The sequence below is a fragment of the Labrus bergylta genome, chromosome 8 (genome assembly GCF_963930695.1).
Source record: "Labrus bergylta chromosome 8, fLabBer1.1, whole genome shotgun sequence".
NCBI lineage: Eukaryota > Metazoa > Chordata > Actinopteri > Labriformes > Labridae > Labrus > Labrus bergylta.
In genome coordinates, this window is record NC_089202.1 from 32,671,995 (window position 1) to 32,692,388 (window position 20,394).

Consider the following 20,394-nt stretch of genomic DNA (forward strand, 5'->3'; position numbering starts at 1 on the left):
GACCTTTCCCCGTTTAAAGGGTCACCTCCAACATGTCTTTGTCCTCTAGCTCGACAACCAGCCAGGAAATGCTCACTGCTGCCGCACCTGAAACAATGTGTACAGTAGTCCTCAGCTCCCCGCTGTTGACAGCTAAAACATCTCCTCATACGTCTCTGATTTTGTGGTGGGAAGCTGCGCTGTGGGGCAAACTTTTGCTGATACTGTGCAGTCTCACCTCTCTGTCCGGGGCCAGGCGTGTACCAGTATCTCTGGGGCAATTCTTGCATCTGATGACCTGGGAACTGCTGAGCTGATGTGCCATCCAATCCTCTTGTTTGAGGCTGCTGATCTCTATACATGTTCTGAGGCTGCTGCATAGACTCTCTTATCAGGGATACTTCGGCTTTAAGATCTTTCAGCAAAGTCATTTCAGACCTCATTTCTTCAAGCTGAGTCAATACAGTTGAGGGAATTTTACCTGAGTTCTGTTGAGTTGATGATTTTTCATTCTTTTCAACAGGAGCAGTGTTGGACTGGGCTGAGTGAATATTTATAGGACGTTGTTGTCCTAACAGCTTCCTTTTATTTTGGCTCTCCGTCTCATAAGCACATGCTGTGTTCATTCGCTCAAGTAACAGTTCATCAGAGATGTCAGTTTATTCAAGGTATGGTCGAAGGTCACGTTTTATGTTATCATTTTGTAGCCCAGTTAACACAGTGTGAAGAAACATGTTCTGTACTAAACCTGGGTCATATTTGAGGCCTGACTCTGCTTCTTGTGAGGCAAACAAAATCTTTTGTCTGAGGTCAAAAGCACGAATGAGGAAGTTCTGCGGAGTTTCTTTGATGCCTTGAACTTCTGAGGTCAGCTGTTTGTAGAGTTCGGTTGCACTCTTTTCCTGGTAATGAGAACGAAGTATCCGTCTTAATGTGGGTAAGGTCAAGTTAGCTTTTCCCTCTAGGTAGCTACGAATTTGCATGCCAGGGGAGATTGCTTTTATCACGGCATCCACAATCTCAGATTCTGGAACTCCTTTGCTCAAGCCATGTTCGATTTGTCGAGCTAAACTTGAAAAAGTGAGTCTCTCCTTCTGTCCAGGCTCACCAATTTGACCAGATATTTTAAAGTCTTTATGCCAAGGTGGATGACAGTGAGATGCGCTCTGTGTAGATGTTCTGCTAGAAGCCTTGTTGTTGATATCTATATTTTCTTGATCATCTGTTTTCCCGTGCCCCTGTGTTGTCGTCAACTGAAGCTGCAGAGCCTCAATTTCTTTCACTAGCCTTTCTTCTTCTTGATTTTGTTCTCTTTGTTGCTCTGTTAATTGTGTTCCTTGGGCATTTATCTGTCCTGATTTATCTTTCTTTTCAGCTACCTGGAGCTCAGAAATTGTGTCTTGTAGATGGAGTAAGTCAGACATACCTTTGTCCTCCAGTTTCTCTAACTCCGCTCTCTGGATGTGGTTTGAAATGAGTGTGATGAGTGCTGCACGACCCTTGCCAGTGACATGCTCAAATTCTGGGCCTGCGATGAAGAGATTGTCACATAATTCCACCAAAATGGCCCTGGACAGCGCACACAATCCTCCTATTATTTCAAGCTGTAACTTCTCTAACTCTGTTGAATCCATCATTCAACAGAAGAGCTTAAGTGTCTGGGTTAAGTAGTGCCTTTGACCTTTGAGGAGTGGTAGTTGCCCTCCTAGTATGTTGTGATACCTCAGATTGCATGCACACTTTTCTCAGGTGTCGGGATACCACTGCAGCCGGTTCACCTCCTGCTCTCGATGTCTGGTAGATGTAAAAGGGCTGTACGATGCTCTGGGACATCAATCTCGAGTAGACACTGGCCCAGGCAACACACAATCCCAGCGGTGCCTCCAAATGTTACACCCCTGTACAGCGTACTGTAAGGGGAGAAATAAAGAAGAAAGAAACAAACACGTTGTTGCTGGCTTTCATTCAATGGTGTAATGAATAATATGCAATAACACATCAGTATTTCTCAATGTTGTATAATCTACTGCTTGTTTTATGTAAACACATTTAACTCTTTCTTAGTTGCTTTAGTAGTTATACACATACACACTTGCAGAGTGATATTTCTTTAAACTGTACCATGTAACTGTAATTGTTCAACTGACCGATACAACTTAAATAACACACTCTCAGTAGACGCACTACACGTGTCTCTATTGCGCTCTGTCTGTGTGATTCAAGCTAGCATGCACGCATCACGGCAAACACATTCATGCTTAAACTGCTTCATAAACATACTGAAATTACTTTGTATATAGAAAACATATCACTAACTTGTTCCCGGAAACTTACAACACATTTATACTTGGTTTTATTCACTTTTAACCAGTATTCTTACCTGTAAGGGGAGAAATAAAGAAGAAAGAAACAAACACGTTGTTGCTGGCTTTCATTCAATGGTGTAATGAATGACGCTCAGACAACACGCTCCCCCTGCTGGCGTAAAACCGGAAGTGTAAAACAATAACAAAAGCTTAAGACCAAACCAATCAATTACCGATATGCTTTTAAACTTAACCTTAGCAGCATGAATTAACATTAAATTATAACTAGCTTTTTAGCATTTTTAAAGGATATACAACATTTTAGAAAGACAGTAGTTTTAACATGTATTATTAATTTAACTTAGTGCACAATCTTATATCCATTACACGGTCGGCTAAAGAGACACCGAGTCAAGCCGTTTCAGCCTGCAGCGGAGCACTGTGGTCTGAGCCTGCAGGACCAGCTGACTCTGCTCATAAAGTCAGCAAGACCAGGACCGGGACTCAATTGATGTTGTTTTCTGTCACAAATCCCTCTGTTAGCCTACGTTACTTTCATTACACACCACCGTGTGTGTTTAGGTAAAACAAACTCACTCAACGCTGCTCAAAACAAACACATGTAGAGGTTAACAGATGCTTTTTTCTAACCCTCGTCATAATCGATTACTTCCTGTCCCTGCATCGATGCATCAATCGTCTAGTCTGCATCGCGATGCATCCATTAAATGATTCATTTCAACAGCCCTAATGTTCACATTGCAATTAAAAGTCACAACCCTGGATCTACCATCCGGGCACGTGCCCAGGGGCCCCTGAGCACGCAAGGGCCCTCCGCGACGGGAGTGGGGAAAAAAATATGCATCAGATGGCTAAAAAATTGATGACTGCAGACTTGTGTAAATCAGTGTGATGAAAGATACAACAGAAAACTCAAAGTACTTGGTCTTTTTCCATTCTCTGATTTTTTTGAAATTTTCAAAATCCAAAACAAAAAAACAGAATTTACATTTTTAGACACTTCAAATCCATTATTACCCCTTTACCTTTTCTGAAGTTTATTTCCTTTTTAATATAGATGGACTGCAAACTGCAATGCACTTTACAGATTGGAATATCTTTCTCTCCTGGATTTCTCCTGAATGGAGGCTGTCAGCGTTGTGTGCCCGCGTGCTTGTGCTCGTGCCTAAACTGTACCGTGCAGAAGCACACCAACTATATGGCTTAAGCATGCTATGAAAACAAGCAGCCGATAGACTCCTCTCTGCTCTGACTGCAGCTGGGACTGCTGCGCGAGACTACTGTGAGACTGACCGCCTGTGAGTGCTTTGGGACGGGGGAGGGGCTCACGGCAGCACCCGCTGCTCGTTGAGGACAGTAACTGCAGAGCGATACGTGCTTTCACCTCAGAGTCTCCAAAACACCAGAAAAAGTCGCGAGATTTGTCGCTTGTAGCTTTTGACATAAAAAGTTAACAGATTTGGTGAGAAAGTCGCCATCTTTGCAACACTAGGAAGATGAAGAGCTGAGAGAAGGAACAGCTGAGAGGAGGAAGAGCTGAGAGGAGGAAGATGAAGAGCTGAGAGGAGGAAGAGCTGAGAAGAGGACGATGAAGAGCTGAGAGGAGGAAGATGAAGAGCTGAGGAAGATGAACAGCTAAGAGGAGGAAGATGAAGAGCTGAGAGGAGGAAGAGCTGAGAGGAGGAAGAGCTGAGAGGAGGAAGATGAAGAGCTGAGAGGAGGAAGAAAAAGTACACAAACATATAAACAACCATGAAAGAAAAAAACAAGAATCTTCAGCGTCTCTGAAGTTTTAACTTAAAGGAACATTTTTGGTGCTTTTCACACTCGTACAAAAACTCCTGAAAACTCCTGAAATGTTCAGGTTGAGCTGCATGTGTGGACGCAAACAGACATTTGTTTTTTCTGACAGCCTCGTTGTAATTTTTTCTGCATGTGAGGCGGGGGTGAGATGATGTGTGATATTCATCTCCAGCGAGTGGAAGGGGGATGAAGGTGTTTATTCCCCGACGCAGGCGCATGACCATAGACAAGCAAGCAATCTGTGAGATGTCTGTGCACGTAAAGAATCTGCTTCATTACGTTATCTTGGTTTAAAGTTTTAATAAATGGTGTTTTGGGTTGATATGAAAATGACTTGGTTCATGTGTCTCTCTCTGCCCTCTGGCCTAACGTGATCTTCTATCACTGTGGTGAACATTTTGCAAGGGAGCACCAAAAAGTATCTTGTTCACATGCAGGGGCGTGTCCAGAGGGGCGGCATGGGCCCCCCTTTGACATCTGATCTGCCAACCCAGAATCCAAATCTATGATTGGCTGTTAGTCTAATCAGAGGCGGGACATCAGATGAAATCAACAACTCTGGACATACCCCCCCCCCCCCCACCGGGTCAAATAATCTGGACACGCCCCTGTTCACACGCAAAACCTTCTCGTGCTTAAGGGATAGTTTCTTGTGCGCACGAGATAATTAACCGTGAGCACAAGATACTTTGATATCAATATTTGCCCTCATCAGTCTGAGCATTGTTGTCTCCAACACTCCACCAAAATAAACACAAATCACACCCACTATCTGTCCTGTTCACACCTTGCATCCCTCCTGGACGATGTGACAACAAAAGGACAGCACTTACAGTAAGAGCAGGAGTTTACACTTGGCATTACCAACACAATCTCCATGTAGTACTTGAGTTTAGAGTTCACTTCCCTGCCTCACTTCCACATGAGCGCCTGTGTGACAAACTATTTTGTAATTTGTGTCTTTATTTTGTATGAATACTCAAAAATGTTTTTGTGAAAGAAGTGATTTTTGAGGATGTCCCTAAATTTGCCACAAGGGGGCCCTCTGTGCACGAGATATGCCTACACTTCTGCAGGCTTGTGATGAAAAGATGCAGACCAGGCAATGTTTGAATTGTTGCAATGCTTTAATTATCTGTATCTGCCCTGTCTCTCCACGTAAAGCATGCAAGACTGATAAACTATGGAGGAAACTGAGGTCTGGCTCTGCAGGGTGACTCTCTCATGAGATGGTTATAGTTACTTATTGAATGACACAAACAGGGAAACAGCAACACACCACACAGAAACAATGAAGAAGAGGCACAGCTGAGATCATGACAAAGAAGCAGTTTGGAGTGAATATATAGGCCTACATTTATGAGAGAGCTACTCAATTCCTTTTTCAATGTGCACTTTGTGTTAAATGTAACAGTGTTGTTCCTTCTTCTTTATTTGTTTACTTGTTTCACTTTTATTTGTTAGTTTGTTAACACTTGTTGGACTGACAGTAACTGAGCCACATTAAGATAAAGAAAAATAAACTAGAAAACGTTTAGTCAAAGCTGCCGGTCCTGCTGGTCCTCCTCTCGTCCGGGTGAAACTGAGTAACCATGGCAACAGAAATGCATCACTGCTGAGCCGTGGAAACAGACAGTTTCAGTTCTCAAGATACACATGTGAAAGTCTTACTGTGCTGAGCATGACTGAGTAACAAGAAGCTGCAGCAGTTTTTCTAAGAACACATTCAAAGATACGGATCACGATACTTATTTTTACAAGTCTGGCAATAAAAATGCAAAATATCATGTTTTCTTTTTTCATAATTCTTTTTAATTTTGAGGTTATCACTTATAAAACAATGCACATATTTTCTTTATAAAAAGTCACACTGACGACATCTTACAAGACAGTTTTTTTTTAAAAGGTTTTTTATTGATAACCTCGTGTGTTTTTTAATATTATGTTTATCTTTTATCATACTGCATTGATCATTACATGTATTGTTATGTATTGTTATAAACTCTAATATTTAAAATCATCCACTGAGGAGAAAATTCCTCATCAAGCTTGACAAACTCTTTGAATTTTAAATTCATATTTTTTGTATAGTTTGCTTGAGGTAGATTTACATATTTCGCTTCAGTTGACTGACTCTGTGTGTTTGCATATCTGTCCTCCCTCTCTGCTCTCGGACGTTAAGAGGCCGGTGTCGATCAGCGGCTGTTTGAGGCCTTTCAGAGACGCTGACATACGATGATGATGATGATGTCATTGATTCTACACCTGGTCACCTTTGGGCTCCTTGTTCAGGGTGAGGCCAGGTTCACTACAATAATCACTGTTATGGAGAAAAACTTAAAGAAGCAGCATTTACCTTTTTTCCACCGTTTCTCTAAAGTTAAGAAAGCAAAGATTCTGTTTGGATGTTGTTCATCTTTCTCCATCTGTTTCAATAACCTTCTCCTCTTTTTTCATGTTTCTTCAGGTTCATCAGGAGACATCCTCCTGACTCAGACTCCTGGATCTCAGTCTGTTGTTCTCGGACAGACTGTCTCTATCAGATGTCAAACCAGCACAAGTGTTGGTACTTACCTCAACTGGTATCTTCAGAAACCTGGAGAAGCTCCTAAACTCCTGATTTATTCTTCTACAAGCCGTCAGTCTGGAGTTTCTACTCGTTTTAGTGGAAGTGGATCTGGAACTGACTTCACTCTGACTGTTAGTGGAGTCCAGACTGAAGATTCAGGAGATTATTATTGTCAACAGGGTAGCAGCTACCCGTTCACACAGTGATTCAACGTCGTACAAAAACCTCCATCAGCTGAAGAGGAATTGATCTGACTGAACAGCTGCAGAGAAACTAAAACAAAGTTCCATGAAACACAACATAGTTTAAAATCAATTAATTTAAACTATAAACTCTAAATATTCTGCACATTAAGAAGATCATCTATTTTAATTCTTTCAATAAATACACAAGGGTGTTTGATGTTACAAGACCCGAAACCCCCCATGAACCCAGAAAACATCACTGATGATGAGTTCTAGCCCATCTGTAGGATGTATCTTTTATCTATCTTTACACACACACGTACATTTTATCCTAATAAAACATATTTTGTAGTTTAGTTTCTATGATATCACGCTTTATTTAACAGATTTTCAATATTTCCTTGAGCTAAAACACATTCATTTAGATGTTTTCCTCTCTTTTGATGTGGATTTCCTTGTTGTTGACATGTTTGATGATGAAGAAATTCTCCGTTGACACTGACTTGCTTACATAATGATCATTTTATTGACAAACAAGTTACAGCATCGCCAGGCTCGCCATGGTTCGACCTGGGAGAGACACAGCCAAAAGTGATCTCTCCCCTTACACACAGAAACTCTGGTATTTATGGACACACCTCACAGGAGAACAACATAGGGACATCTGTTTGTTTTCAGGACACCCCTCTTCATACAACTGCAGGGGTTTCTGTCTTAGTCATATGTATGTCATATGTATGTCATAAACTCAAAGGACAACACAGGTCACAGATACAATCTCTTGTCCAGAAGTCCCTGGGCAACTCTCTGGATACAGGGACCCCATTGTACACATTCCACTGAGAGGGCTCCTAAATCTCCTTCAGATACTCCTGATGCGCCCATTGTAAACTTATATTACCTCTGTCCTGGTTACATCAGACACTTCATAGTCCCCCCTAGCGAGACTATAGTCTCGCAAACAAGAAATTATACAATTATGATGTTAATTAGCCTCATACGAATCACTTCTGTCCATGCTTAACCTTAGTAATATAGTAAAATTTTATTTGTGGAGTGTGAGAGCGAAAAACCCATCAAGCAGCTATCTTTCTTTATTATCCATCAAACAATCTAGACAGGAAAACTCTCTCACGGTCCCTCTGCCCCAGGCAACCACCTATGGTACTCCAAACCAATTAAAAAGAAAAAGCTTATGAAAACTTTTTAGGATGATATATAAATACACACATTTAAAACCTCAGAAATAAAATCTAAAAATTGTCCAAAGTCAGGCTGGTCGACCCATCGCACCTTCCAATGGACCTCTCCCTACCTAACACCACTTTCCCTAAGGATCGATAAAGAAAGAAAACACCTGAGGTCCCAATATATGCATCCTATACAGTTCCAGAAAAATATGTCTTGCTAAAAATATCTACTATAAAGTAAAACATACACAAATATTTATCAATATTACAAGTTACATTGTAATAAACCCTCAATGATTTTTCAATCGAAACCCCTCATCATGATGTCTTCATTCAGGTTTCCGTTGTCCATTTCCATCCTCCATTTTCTTAAGTTTGGTTGTTTCAACTCCATTAATCTGGAAGGATCTCTGGACAATCAGCCACCCTCACATTGGTCTCCCAAATATCATCCTAGGAAGAAAAATCAACAGCCAGTATCTTTGTACATACAAAACATCAAAGATATTCATTTTTGTATCATACTTTCACATTATTCCACTACATGATTAACATATACATGATTAATATACATGATTAAAATATTCAATTCCCCCCTTTTATCAATTCACTTCCAGTTCAAAATAATAGTGAGTCAATGTTGAATTCAGATATTCAAAAATGGATATTTCTCTCCAATCTCTATGACCTCCTCACCTTCACTTAGGTCATTACCACTCAGTAGCCACAAGAATCTGAAACACTATAGATCCTATTGGTCCTAATTGTTATTGCATCCAAACATTCACAGACCATCCTGCTCCTTCTGATGGACCAAATGAATCCCTAATTAGTTTCAAAGCATCTATGACACTAGTCATATTGTCAGTGGTATCAGGAATTAAAGTATAACAGGCTTCTCCAGTTAGATTCAAAGCTACACAGAGGCCACCTTGTTTGGCCAAAATGTAATCAAAAGCCATGTCATGTTTCAGCAACGTCAATCGATGACTCCTCTGAGTATTCGACAAATATTCAAAACCTTTTATGGTCTCGTTTGCAAAACTTTGCAGGGTATATGTAATATTATCAATATGATCAGCTAAGTATATAACACCATACCATGGAAACAATCCTATTCCCCATTTCTCTCCCAAACTTATCCTCCAATGATAAGACTCCAAGTTGTGAAATTGTGCCAAATCTCTTTTCTTTCTACTGCTAGAGATTGTCGTAGAGTTATCCTCATCAGACCCTTTTCCCTTCTGAATAACAAAAACATCATACGGAAGTTTCAACTGTGCCATATAACAACAGCCAATCCAACCATAAGGTAAAAATAAGTATGCCTTATCACCACAAATCCACCAGATATCTTTAAATGTTCCTATGGTAAAATTACCCTGTAATATCTTCATACTGATAAAGGAGATTTATATATGATAAGTTCTTCAACCAAGCACAATTCCCTTGAGGTGTAAATAGATGCACCGACACGGCCATCCAATAATCATATGGTGCTTGTTGCTTAAATACCAACCACGATAGCGCATAATTTTGACATTTAGAAGTTAAAGGTTCTGGTACCGTCTCTAGAATTGAAGGCCATGTGCCTGGTGCTGGAACTCTCACGACACATGGACCACTCAAATTACTAGCCAATCTAACAGAGTGAGTCAACTGTTGGTACCACATATTTCTACTTGCCCACGGGTCTGCAATTTGCAACACCGAGGAATCAAACCCATAAGCTTTCCATTGGGTTTCACGCTTCTCTAATGCATGAAGATGTTTAGTCATGACTTCTGATGTCCCGTCAGCATCTACAAAATCACCAATCAGATTCGACATATTCATCTGAATTGTTTCAGCTGCCTTAACTAATGTAGATGTAGCAACAGATGTCAACATCATACCTACAGACTCTGTAGACACCGAAGAACTCATCATTGTTTCGTTGATAGTAGATCCCATCTTTACAACCTCACTTGTAAAATTACTAGCAGCTAGAGTAGTAACCAAAGTTGATACGTTAATACTACTAGTTATTCTCTGAGCTACAGTAGTAGACATCATCTGTTCATCAGTCACCCTTGGAGTGACTAGTTGCTTTTGAACCTCTTTAGCCACCGTAACTACTTCAATAGGATCTAGGCCTTCTACCACAAGCATTATCTTACGAATTCTATACCCTTTTACCCAATAATTGTGATATGGTACAAATTTAAACTCTGGATCCAAATAAGTGCATGTATATTCTCCCTGATCTTCCCTTGTTACATTGATTAGGACAAGTGTACAGTCGTCTACAACCCTAAACAACCTTATGTGATTATACAAAATATACTTTCTTTGATCATGAGGCACACTATTACTTTCAGGTCCTGTTAGCACTATTTCTTCACCACGAGCATTTTTCCCAATTAGGGGAATTATTACCATCATTATTCCATTTTCCACATTTACATGGAAGGCGTGCTGAATTCCCTAACGTAGCTTTAATCACAATGTTTACAGGAATTTGAGTTGTAGAAATCATTTGAGGCTCAGCTGTATTTAGACGCAATATCTCTGTGACGTCAGTAACCTTCAGTTTTGAAAAGGTGGATGTCTGCTTTATTTTCTCAATCAGCGGGAGAGTTGATATGGTAGTTGACAGTTTTCCTACTTCAACAACCAGGGGTTTTGCAATTCTAGTTTCATTTAGTACCACTAAAGTCACAATACTGTTTCTGTAACCTAACCCCGATTGAACACTATGCTCTCCCATATTTACTAATTTTGGGTCATAATATGTACACTTATAGTCACCTTGATCTTCAATCTGAGATCTACGTAAATAAAGACTACAGTCTCCCTCAATCTTTGACCTTCTTCGATCATTAAGCAACACGTACTTTTCTAGTGGTGATGTCCCCAATAAATCAATAACCTTACCATGGCTATCTTCCCACTTGACTCGGAATTTCCCTTTCCCATTATCTGAGGATATGCAGTCTGGGAGTCCCCACCTGCTTATAACCTCACAACACAAAAAATGTAAAACTTGGCAGCAGACTGAGCATCTTTCCGCTTGGTTGGACAGGCCTCAAGCCATCTTGAAAATCTATCCACAACAACTAACATATAGGACTTATTGGCGTCCTAACATTGTTTTTTTAGACAAATAGTACACCTGCTTATGACATAATCAATCTGCTCATGCAAATACAGTACCCAAAAACCATACTTTCTTAATCTTTCTCCTAACTCCCCCCTTGCACCATGGGCTAACCCATGTGCTTTCTGGATCATCAGACCTAGTAGGTCTAACAATTTCCTTCACTGAGCATTCACTTATCTCTCTACTTCCTGAACCTTCACTATTCTACCTTACAATTCCTTCAACATAAATCTAACTCCTTGACCTTTCCTGTAAACAACAGAAAAGTCCTCTCCAACCTCAACATCCATCTATACTCCTCTGAAATCTCCTCTGTTCTGTAACATCCACAAGCAAAGTGGCTTAGCTGTCCACAATTATGACACACTCCTGAAGACTGTTGGAAATTTCCTCCTCTGCCTCTTTCTAAACTTCCTATCTGTGGTTGGTCAAAAACTGACTGTGGAAAAGGTGCATTGGGGATCATGGATAACAGCTGAGATAGCTGAAACTAGATCTGGTCATGCTGCGGCTGTGGTGGTAATTGATTTGGTTGATGCTGACTTTGCATAACCACAGCTTGTTTCATCTCCTTCTTATTATCAACCAGCTGTAGTTTGTTAAGTTTTCTAAGAGTCTCCTGGTCCTGTTTCTTCTGGACTGGTAGATTCACTTATGTTCACAAGGCATCTATTTATAGACCTCTCAATCTCTCTTAAAATCCTGCATCCATCATCTTCCACCCCTGCATCGGCTGCTAGCTTTTGAAGATATGTAGGACCTTCTCTCTCTGGGTCTCCATCACTATCACTCTCATCTGTGACGTGATAGTTGCCCTCCTGTCTAATCACTGGGAGCTGAGGATAAACATCAGTAAACTTCACTTCCTTCTCATAAGGCGGGCGCTTCTTTACTAAGGCAGTATGTGAGAAGGGTGTGTTAACCTTCTCCATTAACTTTCCTGCTTCCTTATCATTTTTCTTTATTGCTTGCATACTTCTGTTCCTTTTTTCTCTTGCAGCTTCTAACAATTTCTGTCCCTCATTTTCAAACAACTGCAGAATGCCAAGTTCAGTTTGTCTTTTCTCCATACGTCTATTTCCCCTTTTTGCCTTTCATCTGATTTACCTTATATGTAGACACAAGCACCTGTATTGTTTTAATCACATCCGGGTTCAAAGTCCCCTCTACTGGCCAAGGCTGGTCAATGTCAGGCCAACGCTTACTCCATTTTTCTGATATTTTTGGAATATCTTTAACAAGAGGATTAGTCTTCTGTACTACATCAACAGAAGTGATTGATTTTGTAATTTTGGTGTCCATCTTTGACATTACAATGACCCTCTTAGTTCCTCGTATTGTAAGTCAAACTACTTAGTCAAACTATTTAGAAAGTACTGTTACCACACTTGAAAGTGAATGAATTTGCCAACCCCAAAGGAGACCAAAGCCTTCTTACTATGAAAGCAAAAGCACTTGTTTATCACCTAGTGCATCTAATCACACTTATTTATCTTAAAATTATGGAAATAATGTCAATGTTCCATCTCAAAATAGCCCAGGTCAAGCTAGACCATACTCAGACAATGAAACCAGCATTCACAGCACTCAACTGCATTTGAATCAAATCAACTTTTCCATAAATGATCAATCAAATCAAAAATACTCCATTATTGACCAAATGCTTCAATTAGTCAGTCTGTTGCCAAGACTTCCTCCTATATAATTGTAATGTGATACATAGAAGAAACAATGTAAGCCTCTATGCGAAAACAGACTAAGCATGTATCAAAGATGTTGACTATAAAAAATGTGTATACACAGATAAAAAAGTTCAGGTGTTAGTTGAAAGAGTTTGTGGATAAAACCGCACTGGCCTTGATCAAGCTGGATTCAGGATCCCTACATGCTGTCATCCGCAAGCTTCCAGTGTTTGTGAAGTACTGCCAGATATCTCCTCATCTGCCTTTTTGACTGATCCAGTTCAGACACAATCCATCTCCTCCAGTTCTCACACAACATAGTAAAAACAGAGAAGACAAGAAAGAAACAAAACAAAAGTTGAGTGTCTAAAGGTCACTCTGAATTCATATACACAATGCAATAACAAATCAGTGAAATATGCACACATTATCTCTAATCTCTATCTATTTTTTTTTAAACTATTGCAAAGGCTGTCTCCCTACTGGGGGTGTGTTTTCCTTCCCTCTGTGTCCCACAGAGAGAAGAGAGAGGAGGAAGGGCTCTCTCTCCACTCCTCTTCAAAAGGAGTAATCTAATTGGCTTTCTATGTGAGGCAACGCCTCTTGGACCCACCTCCTAATTTCTCAAGAGCTTCCAGTCTAGCCTGGCTGTCAAAGGGTTAACATCGTCTCCAAACCCCATGGTCCAAACCTAGTGCATTTAATGCACAGACAGGCACATCTCACCCGTGGGTGCTGTGACACCCATACTTTCACTGAAATGTACACTTTTTACTAGTGGAGTCATTAAAAGAAAACTTATCACTCAAGTAAGATTTATTAAGTGACAACTAAGCCAATCATAGCTATTTGATTACAGTTGAAGCACAGTAAGGTTACATTTGCATTTAATCCTCCTGTCACTCATCACTGAGTCAGAGCTCAGAGCTCACACATGGAAACATGCTGCATGTAGCATCCTTCTGAAAGAGAGTAAGTCACCCAAACAGAGGTTTTTAAGATAAATCCACCTCACAAACCAACGTAAGTGTAACATTTTCTCCTCTTGGTTGTTATTTTAGCTGTATGTATTTACTCCCATAACTTTACAATGTAGCAGAAGTCCCCTTTGCAGTTTTTCTAAATAAAAGCACATTTTATGTGAAGACCGGAAATAAAGAGACTAAGGCGTAAGGCAATAAGAAAGGCAAAATAACGGCATCACAAAGAATCGTTTTGAATCTGGTTTCTAGACATCTTCACCTATTTTAAACCAAACTATATGTTCTTTTGAACAGACAAAATCCACAGCATAATGTGGTCACACACATACGCTCCAACAGACAGAAAGAGAAGTTCACACTCCAATCAGCCGGCAGTTCTAAACTTTATCAGGAATTTTTCTGTTCTTTTCTCTAATCTTGCTACCTGAATGGGTACAGACTATCCTCGCTGGTCTCTCCACTTCTGTTAAAAACAGATACTATATACACTTATGCTATGTATAAACGTCCTTTATTAGGCTCATGTGTATTTATCAGATTAAACAAACATCCTCTGAGGGGCTCATAGATTTTTATCACTGATGAAGATCAGATAAGTAAAAGTCCTCTGAAACAAAGGCTCATATTTTTTATCAAATCGGATATATAAACGTCCCCTTAGACAAAGGGCTCATATGTTTTTAACACTGATGAAGCAAAAATGTCCCCTCTTATAAGTTACTAAATCGCCTTTTAACCAATCACCTGCTATATATGCCTATTTAATAATACATCTATTCTATTTATCAATCACACATATACAAGAACATTTCCGGATCAAATACACATCTTCACACCACACAGACCTCTCAAAACCATCCAAATCACAACACAAGAGACAAGACACAGACAGAGACAGAGCCCTTCAACAGCCACACACACTTCAGTTCAGATTTTGAAGTCGACTCATTTATAATTTTCCTCTATCAAATTTTTACTTTGGCCAAACTTTTAACAAATTGTCTTTTAACAAATTACTTCACACTGCATGCTTCAATGCACACTTTTTCCTTTACTTAGCGCTTTTTTCCCACTTTTCTCAAAACTCTTATCTTTATTCCTTATCTTCACTTTTCATCTTTTTACTTCTCATCTTTACACTTCTCATCTTTATACTTCTCATCTTTATTTCTTCTCTTTTATTTCCCTACATTATACGTTTATAATTTATCCAAATACCCTGGCCAGGGATCCCCTTTCTTTTATTTTTACTCAAATTTGACTACTTCTTAAAGCCAACTTTCACTTCAGTGTCTAATTTACACATGACTTACTGTTAAGAGGATACGGGCCCTGTCCTTGTTAAACTTGCATAGTTTTTTAGCTAACTGGTCTCGTTACTAGTTGCGCTTATGCTATCATTACCTTTCAACTTTATTCATCTCTTCTTCTCTTATTTATCTCTTCTTTATTTTATTCCCCTTTATCTATATACTTTTTAACTCAATAAACCCCAATTTAGACAGAGAATTACTCCAACATCAACACATCATTGCACTTCAGTTCTTTGACAGTGCGGCCAAAATTGCCGATAGACAACAGAAACAGCTCCGCAATATATGCAGAAAAAAAAAGAAAGAAAGAAACACTTACGAAGTGATGGAAATAATGAACAAGCTGTGGTCCCCTGCAGAAGGCCCCAACTGATCCTGTTCGTGACGCCAAAATTGATGTGGATTTCCTTGTTGTTGACATGTTTGATGATGAAGAAATTCTCCGTTGACACTGACTTGCTTACATAATGATCATTTTATTGACAAACAAGTTACAGCATCGCCAGGCTCGCCATGGTTCGACCTGGGAGAGACACAGCCAAAAGTGATCTCTCCCCTTACACACAGAAACTCTAGTATTTATGGACACACCTCACAGGAGAACAACATAGGGACATCTGTTTGTTTTCAGGACACCCCTCTTCATACAACTGCAGGGGTTTCTGTCTTAGTCATATGTATGTCATATGTATGTCATAAACTCAAAGGACAACACAGGTCACAGATACAATCTCTTGTCCAGAAGTCCCTGGGCAACTCTCTGGATACAGGGACCCCATTGTACACATTCCACTGAGAGGGCTCCTAAATCTCCTTCAGATACTCCTGATGCGCCCATTGTAAACTTATATTACCTCTGTCCTGGTTACATCAGACACTTCACTTTTCTATTGATAAACATAAACCATGAGACATGTTAAAGTCCTGGTCATTAACATTTTCTGTAAAAAAGCTGATTTGATGATTTTCATTCAGTTGTTTCAGTCATTAAGGCGTCCATATCGATTGTTAGAAAAACCTTGTGAATAGAACATCATTTAGCAGCTGTCTTTGAGGTTCTGGCTCTCTAAAATTAATTCACAATTTATGATTTGTGCATTATTTAATTATACTGTTTATTATGAAGATGTTACATGATACAAAAGATTTTAAATTTGCTTAGATTCGGTTTACATTCTAAAGAATTGATCTCAATGTGATCGTTGATAAAGACGTTTTTACACATTTGAAATAATTGAAAAAGACAAAAAGTGTATTTCTCATTGATTTAATGAACAGATTATCAGGAAACAATACACACACATATGAAGCAACAAGCTAATATTTATTCTTTAGAAACATGAAATAAAGAGAGAGAGAAAGGTGCACAGTGAGAGCAGTATCACAGTAAAACCAGCAGCAGAGTCCCAGTGAGTCATTACTGGGAACACTGGTCTCTACTCAGACTCTCTGAGACTGGAGCCTGGGCGCCCTGGGTGGCCTCACAGGTCACAGAGCCCACCTTCCTCCACTGGTCTGCAGAGAGCCTCAGGGTGCTGCTCCAGCTGTAGAGAGCGTCCTTCTCCAGCACCGCAGGGCTCCTGCTCTCCTCCCAGCTGCTGCTGCTGCTGCCGTCCACCTTCCAGGCCAGACTCCAGCCTGAGGGGAAGCCCTTGTTGGCCAGGCACATGAGCGTGGCCTTCCCCTGCTCCAGCTCCTCATTGGAGGGGGGCAGCACCGTCAGGGTGGGACGCACATCACCTATAGGAGACACCAATCAGATTAGAGGACAGGGAGCACACAGCTGTCAATCAAACACCACACCCTATAGGACACCTTTAATGTCTGAGAGTTGATTTTTCTTTTTTAGGAGTTTCTGTCAGATGTTTCTTTCTGCTCCACCGGTCACTCACTCACACATTGTTTCACTTCCCTTTAAGAAGCCTCTCATGCACATCAGCACACAGAGAGAGAATCACACAGAACGACCTGAAATATATTTAAACTACATCTGAATCCAATTTAAAACATTACAAACATTCCCCATCAAAATAATCCAAAAACTTTGCAACACATTTTTAAAACAGTTTGTAGGTAAAACAAACTAAAACAGAATCAACTGAACACAATCAAATGTTCTTCAAATGAATTCTAATCAGAAAAATAAGGTATCAGAAAAATATCTTAAAGAGTTGTCAGAAAATGAATCTGAGGAAAACATTTAAAACACCTCTCTTTGTTAAATATCAACTTGTTTATGTTTCAGTGTGACAGAAATGAAACTGTCCTGAGTGAACCATCACGGTAAAGCAGGACCGATAAAAACATGATAAGAGTTCATTAGAGTTAGAGTTTAACGATGACAAATAAACAGAGAGACAGCTGCTGAACACAAACACATGAAGATATATATTAGACATACATATAAATAATATCTGAATGAATCTACTCTGTAGTTTTCTCAGTGTTTGAATTGCAGTAGCACTGATTTGATATCTCTCTATGCTGATGATATCACACTTTATTTAACAGATTTAAAATATTTATTTGAGCTAAAACACATTCATTTAGATGTTTTCCTCTCTTTTCTTTTGATAAACACAAACCACTAGACAATTTAAAATCCTGGTCATTAACATTTTCAGTAAAAAAGCTGATTTGATGATTTTCATTCAGTTGTTTCAGTCATTAAGGCGTCCATATCGATTGTTAGAAAAACCTCATGAATAGAACATTATTTAGCAGCTGTCTTTGAGGTTGTCAAAGTGTGATTTATGTGGATCAAATATAAAAATCTGTATTTTAACATTAGGTTTAATATTCATACAGAAACTTACTTCCAACATCCAGTCTGGTTCCTCCACCAAAAGTCCACCACAGTGGTACAAAGTCATTGAGCGGCCGTACAAAAACCTCTCACTGTAGAGACACATGGCTCTCTGACTTTAACACACTGAACTCAAACTACCACAACTCCACATGTCACCTTACCATGAGAGTGAAAATCATCTATTTCCCAACAAATAAAAACTCTGGCTTCAAACATTTTACCTTCATTTAAATTCAGTCTGTGTTTCTGTTTTAAACTGAAATCCTTTAAAGTCAAATGTTGTCTTTATTCTTTCTAAAACAAACGATTTAAAAGTTAAAGGTCAGTATTTTCTTTTCCTCCAGGCTTGAATATGAAGACAAAAGACACCAGAATAACTTACTGATTGAATGAAAAGCTGAATATGTGACTTACTTCCAATATCCAGTCTGGTTCCTCCACCGAACGTGTACCACAGTGATACAAACTGATGGAGTCGTCGTACAAAAACCTCTCGCTGTAGAGACACACGGCTCTCTGACTCTGACACAAACACAGACACCTCAATGAGTCTCTGCCTGCAAGACCTCTGAGACCAAATGAAAACAGAATCTAAAAAGATTATAACAGATTAAAGAATGTCTTTCTTTGAGATATTTAAATCTTTGAATTATTTTTAAATCATTTTCTCAAGAATATTATTAATTACAACTCCTGATTTATATCAGGATAAATGTTTCTAGAAGCATGAACATGAAATCATATTAAATTTATTTTGAATTTTTCTAATGAATTGTATAATTAATTGATTGATTGATAAACAGAGTAATGAGAGTGATCCCTGTTGGAGTCAGTCAGAACATTTCCATAGAGAGCCACTTTGCATCAGCAGCACCATGCTCCAGTGCTCTGGGAGACTTTATAGTCCTGACAGTTGAACACTTGATGACTGACAGCTGTCCTTCATCACAACAGAAATCCTCGTCCTCATCATCAAAAACATGACTTTGATGTGTGTCCTCATCTGGACTCTCCTCCTCTGCTGCTGCTTCACAGGTAAAGTCCAGAGAATCAAACTCCTCTCCTCTATGAACATCCGTCCCTCTGAAATGAAGCCCACTAAACCCTGATGCTGCTTTCTGTTTTTGTCTCTGTATCCTCAGAGTCCAGAGGACAGGTCACAGTGACTCAGCCTGCAGCAGTGAGCTCTGCTCTGGGAGCCTCCGTCTCCATCTCATGTACGACCAGTCAGGATGTTTATTATAGCAGCCCATACCACCTTTTAGCCTGGTACCAACAGAAAGATGGAGGAACTCCTAAACTCCTCATTTACTATGCTAGCTCTCGAGCATCAGGGATTCCAGATCGTTTTTCAGGCAGTGGATCAAACTCTGCCTTCAGTCTGACCATCAGTGGAGTCCAGACTGAAGATGCAGCAGTTTACTACTGTCAGAGTTTACATGAAATCAGCAGTCAGTATGTGTTCACACAGTGAAAAAGCGTCGTACAAAAACCTCCCTCAGTCAGACTGAACAGAAACTGAACTGACTGCTGCAGCTGGAAGTTTCTGCAGAGACTGACACACTTCACTGAGGACACACACACACACACACACACACACACACACACACACACACACACACACACACACTTCACTGAGGACACACACACACACACACACACACACACACACACTTCACTGAGGACAGACACACACACACACACACACACACACACACACACACACACACACACTTCACTGAGGACACACACACACACACACACACACACACACACACTTCACTGAGGACACGCACGCACGCACACACACACACACACACACACACACACACTTCACTGAGGACACACACACACACACACACACACACACACACACACACACACACACACTTCACTGGGGACACGCACACACGCTCACACACACACACACACACACACACACACTAATACTTTAACAACTTTCCTGAACTCTTAACGCACCAACACACCTACAACACACAAATGGCAAAACGGTTAATTTCATGCTCAAAATCACACATTGTAAACTAAAGTCCAACACTCATTTTCAAAATAAAATAATACACTCACACACTACACCATGTCCACCAAAACACTGCAAACATGTCTCAAAATAAAATCATTCTTCCAAAACACCAACACATGCCCTCTTCCAACATAAACATGTAATCACAGCACAATGTCATAAAAACATCAGATGGAATTACAGGAACTACATTATTTTATGTGTCAGATCTGCCCTTATACAATACACATATTTGATCATAGATTGTGTTTAGCACTGCATTTTCTTTACATTTTGTTTTGTTGGGTTTAGTAAATGCATGCATTTTGTTTCTTTGGCTGCAGAAATGTAATACAAATAAGGAATGACCCATTTCAGAGTAAATGTAC

The 20,394-nt window shown here is 39.8% G+C and overlaps 2 gene segments (V, D, J or C); one reads left to right on the forward strand and one right to left on the reverse strand.

The window, feature by feature from the left end:
* Positions 1 to 6,275: 6,275 nt before the first annotated feature.
* The window catches only part of LOC136179782 (Ig kappa chain V region Mem5-like), an 80,382-nt gene continuing 66,263 nt past the window's right edge, over positions 6,276 to 20,394 (forward strand). The window contains 2 exon segments of the V gene segment in view: positions 6,276 to 6,402; positions 6,577 to 6,873. Of these exon segments, the coding sequence occupies positions 6,345 to 6,402; positions 6,577 to 6,873 (355 nt within the window).
* Positions 16,425 to 20,394, reverse strand: part of LOC136179783 (Ig kappa chain V region Mem5-like) — a 76,963-nt gene continuing 72,993 nt past the window's right edge. The window contains 2 exon segments of the V gene segment in view: positions 16,425 to 16,913; positions 18,397 to 18,428. Coding sequence covers positions 16,591 to 16,913; positions 18,397 to 18,428 — 355 coding nt within the window.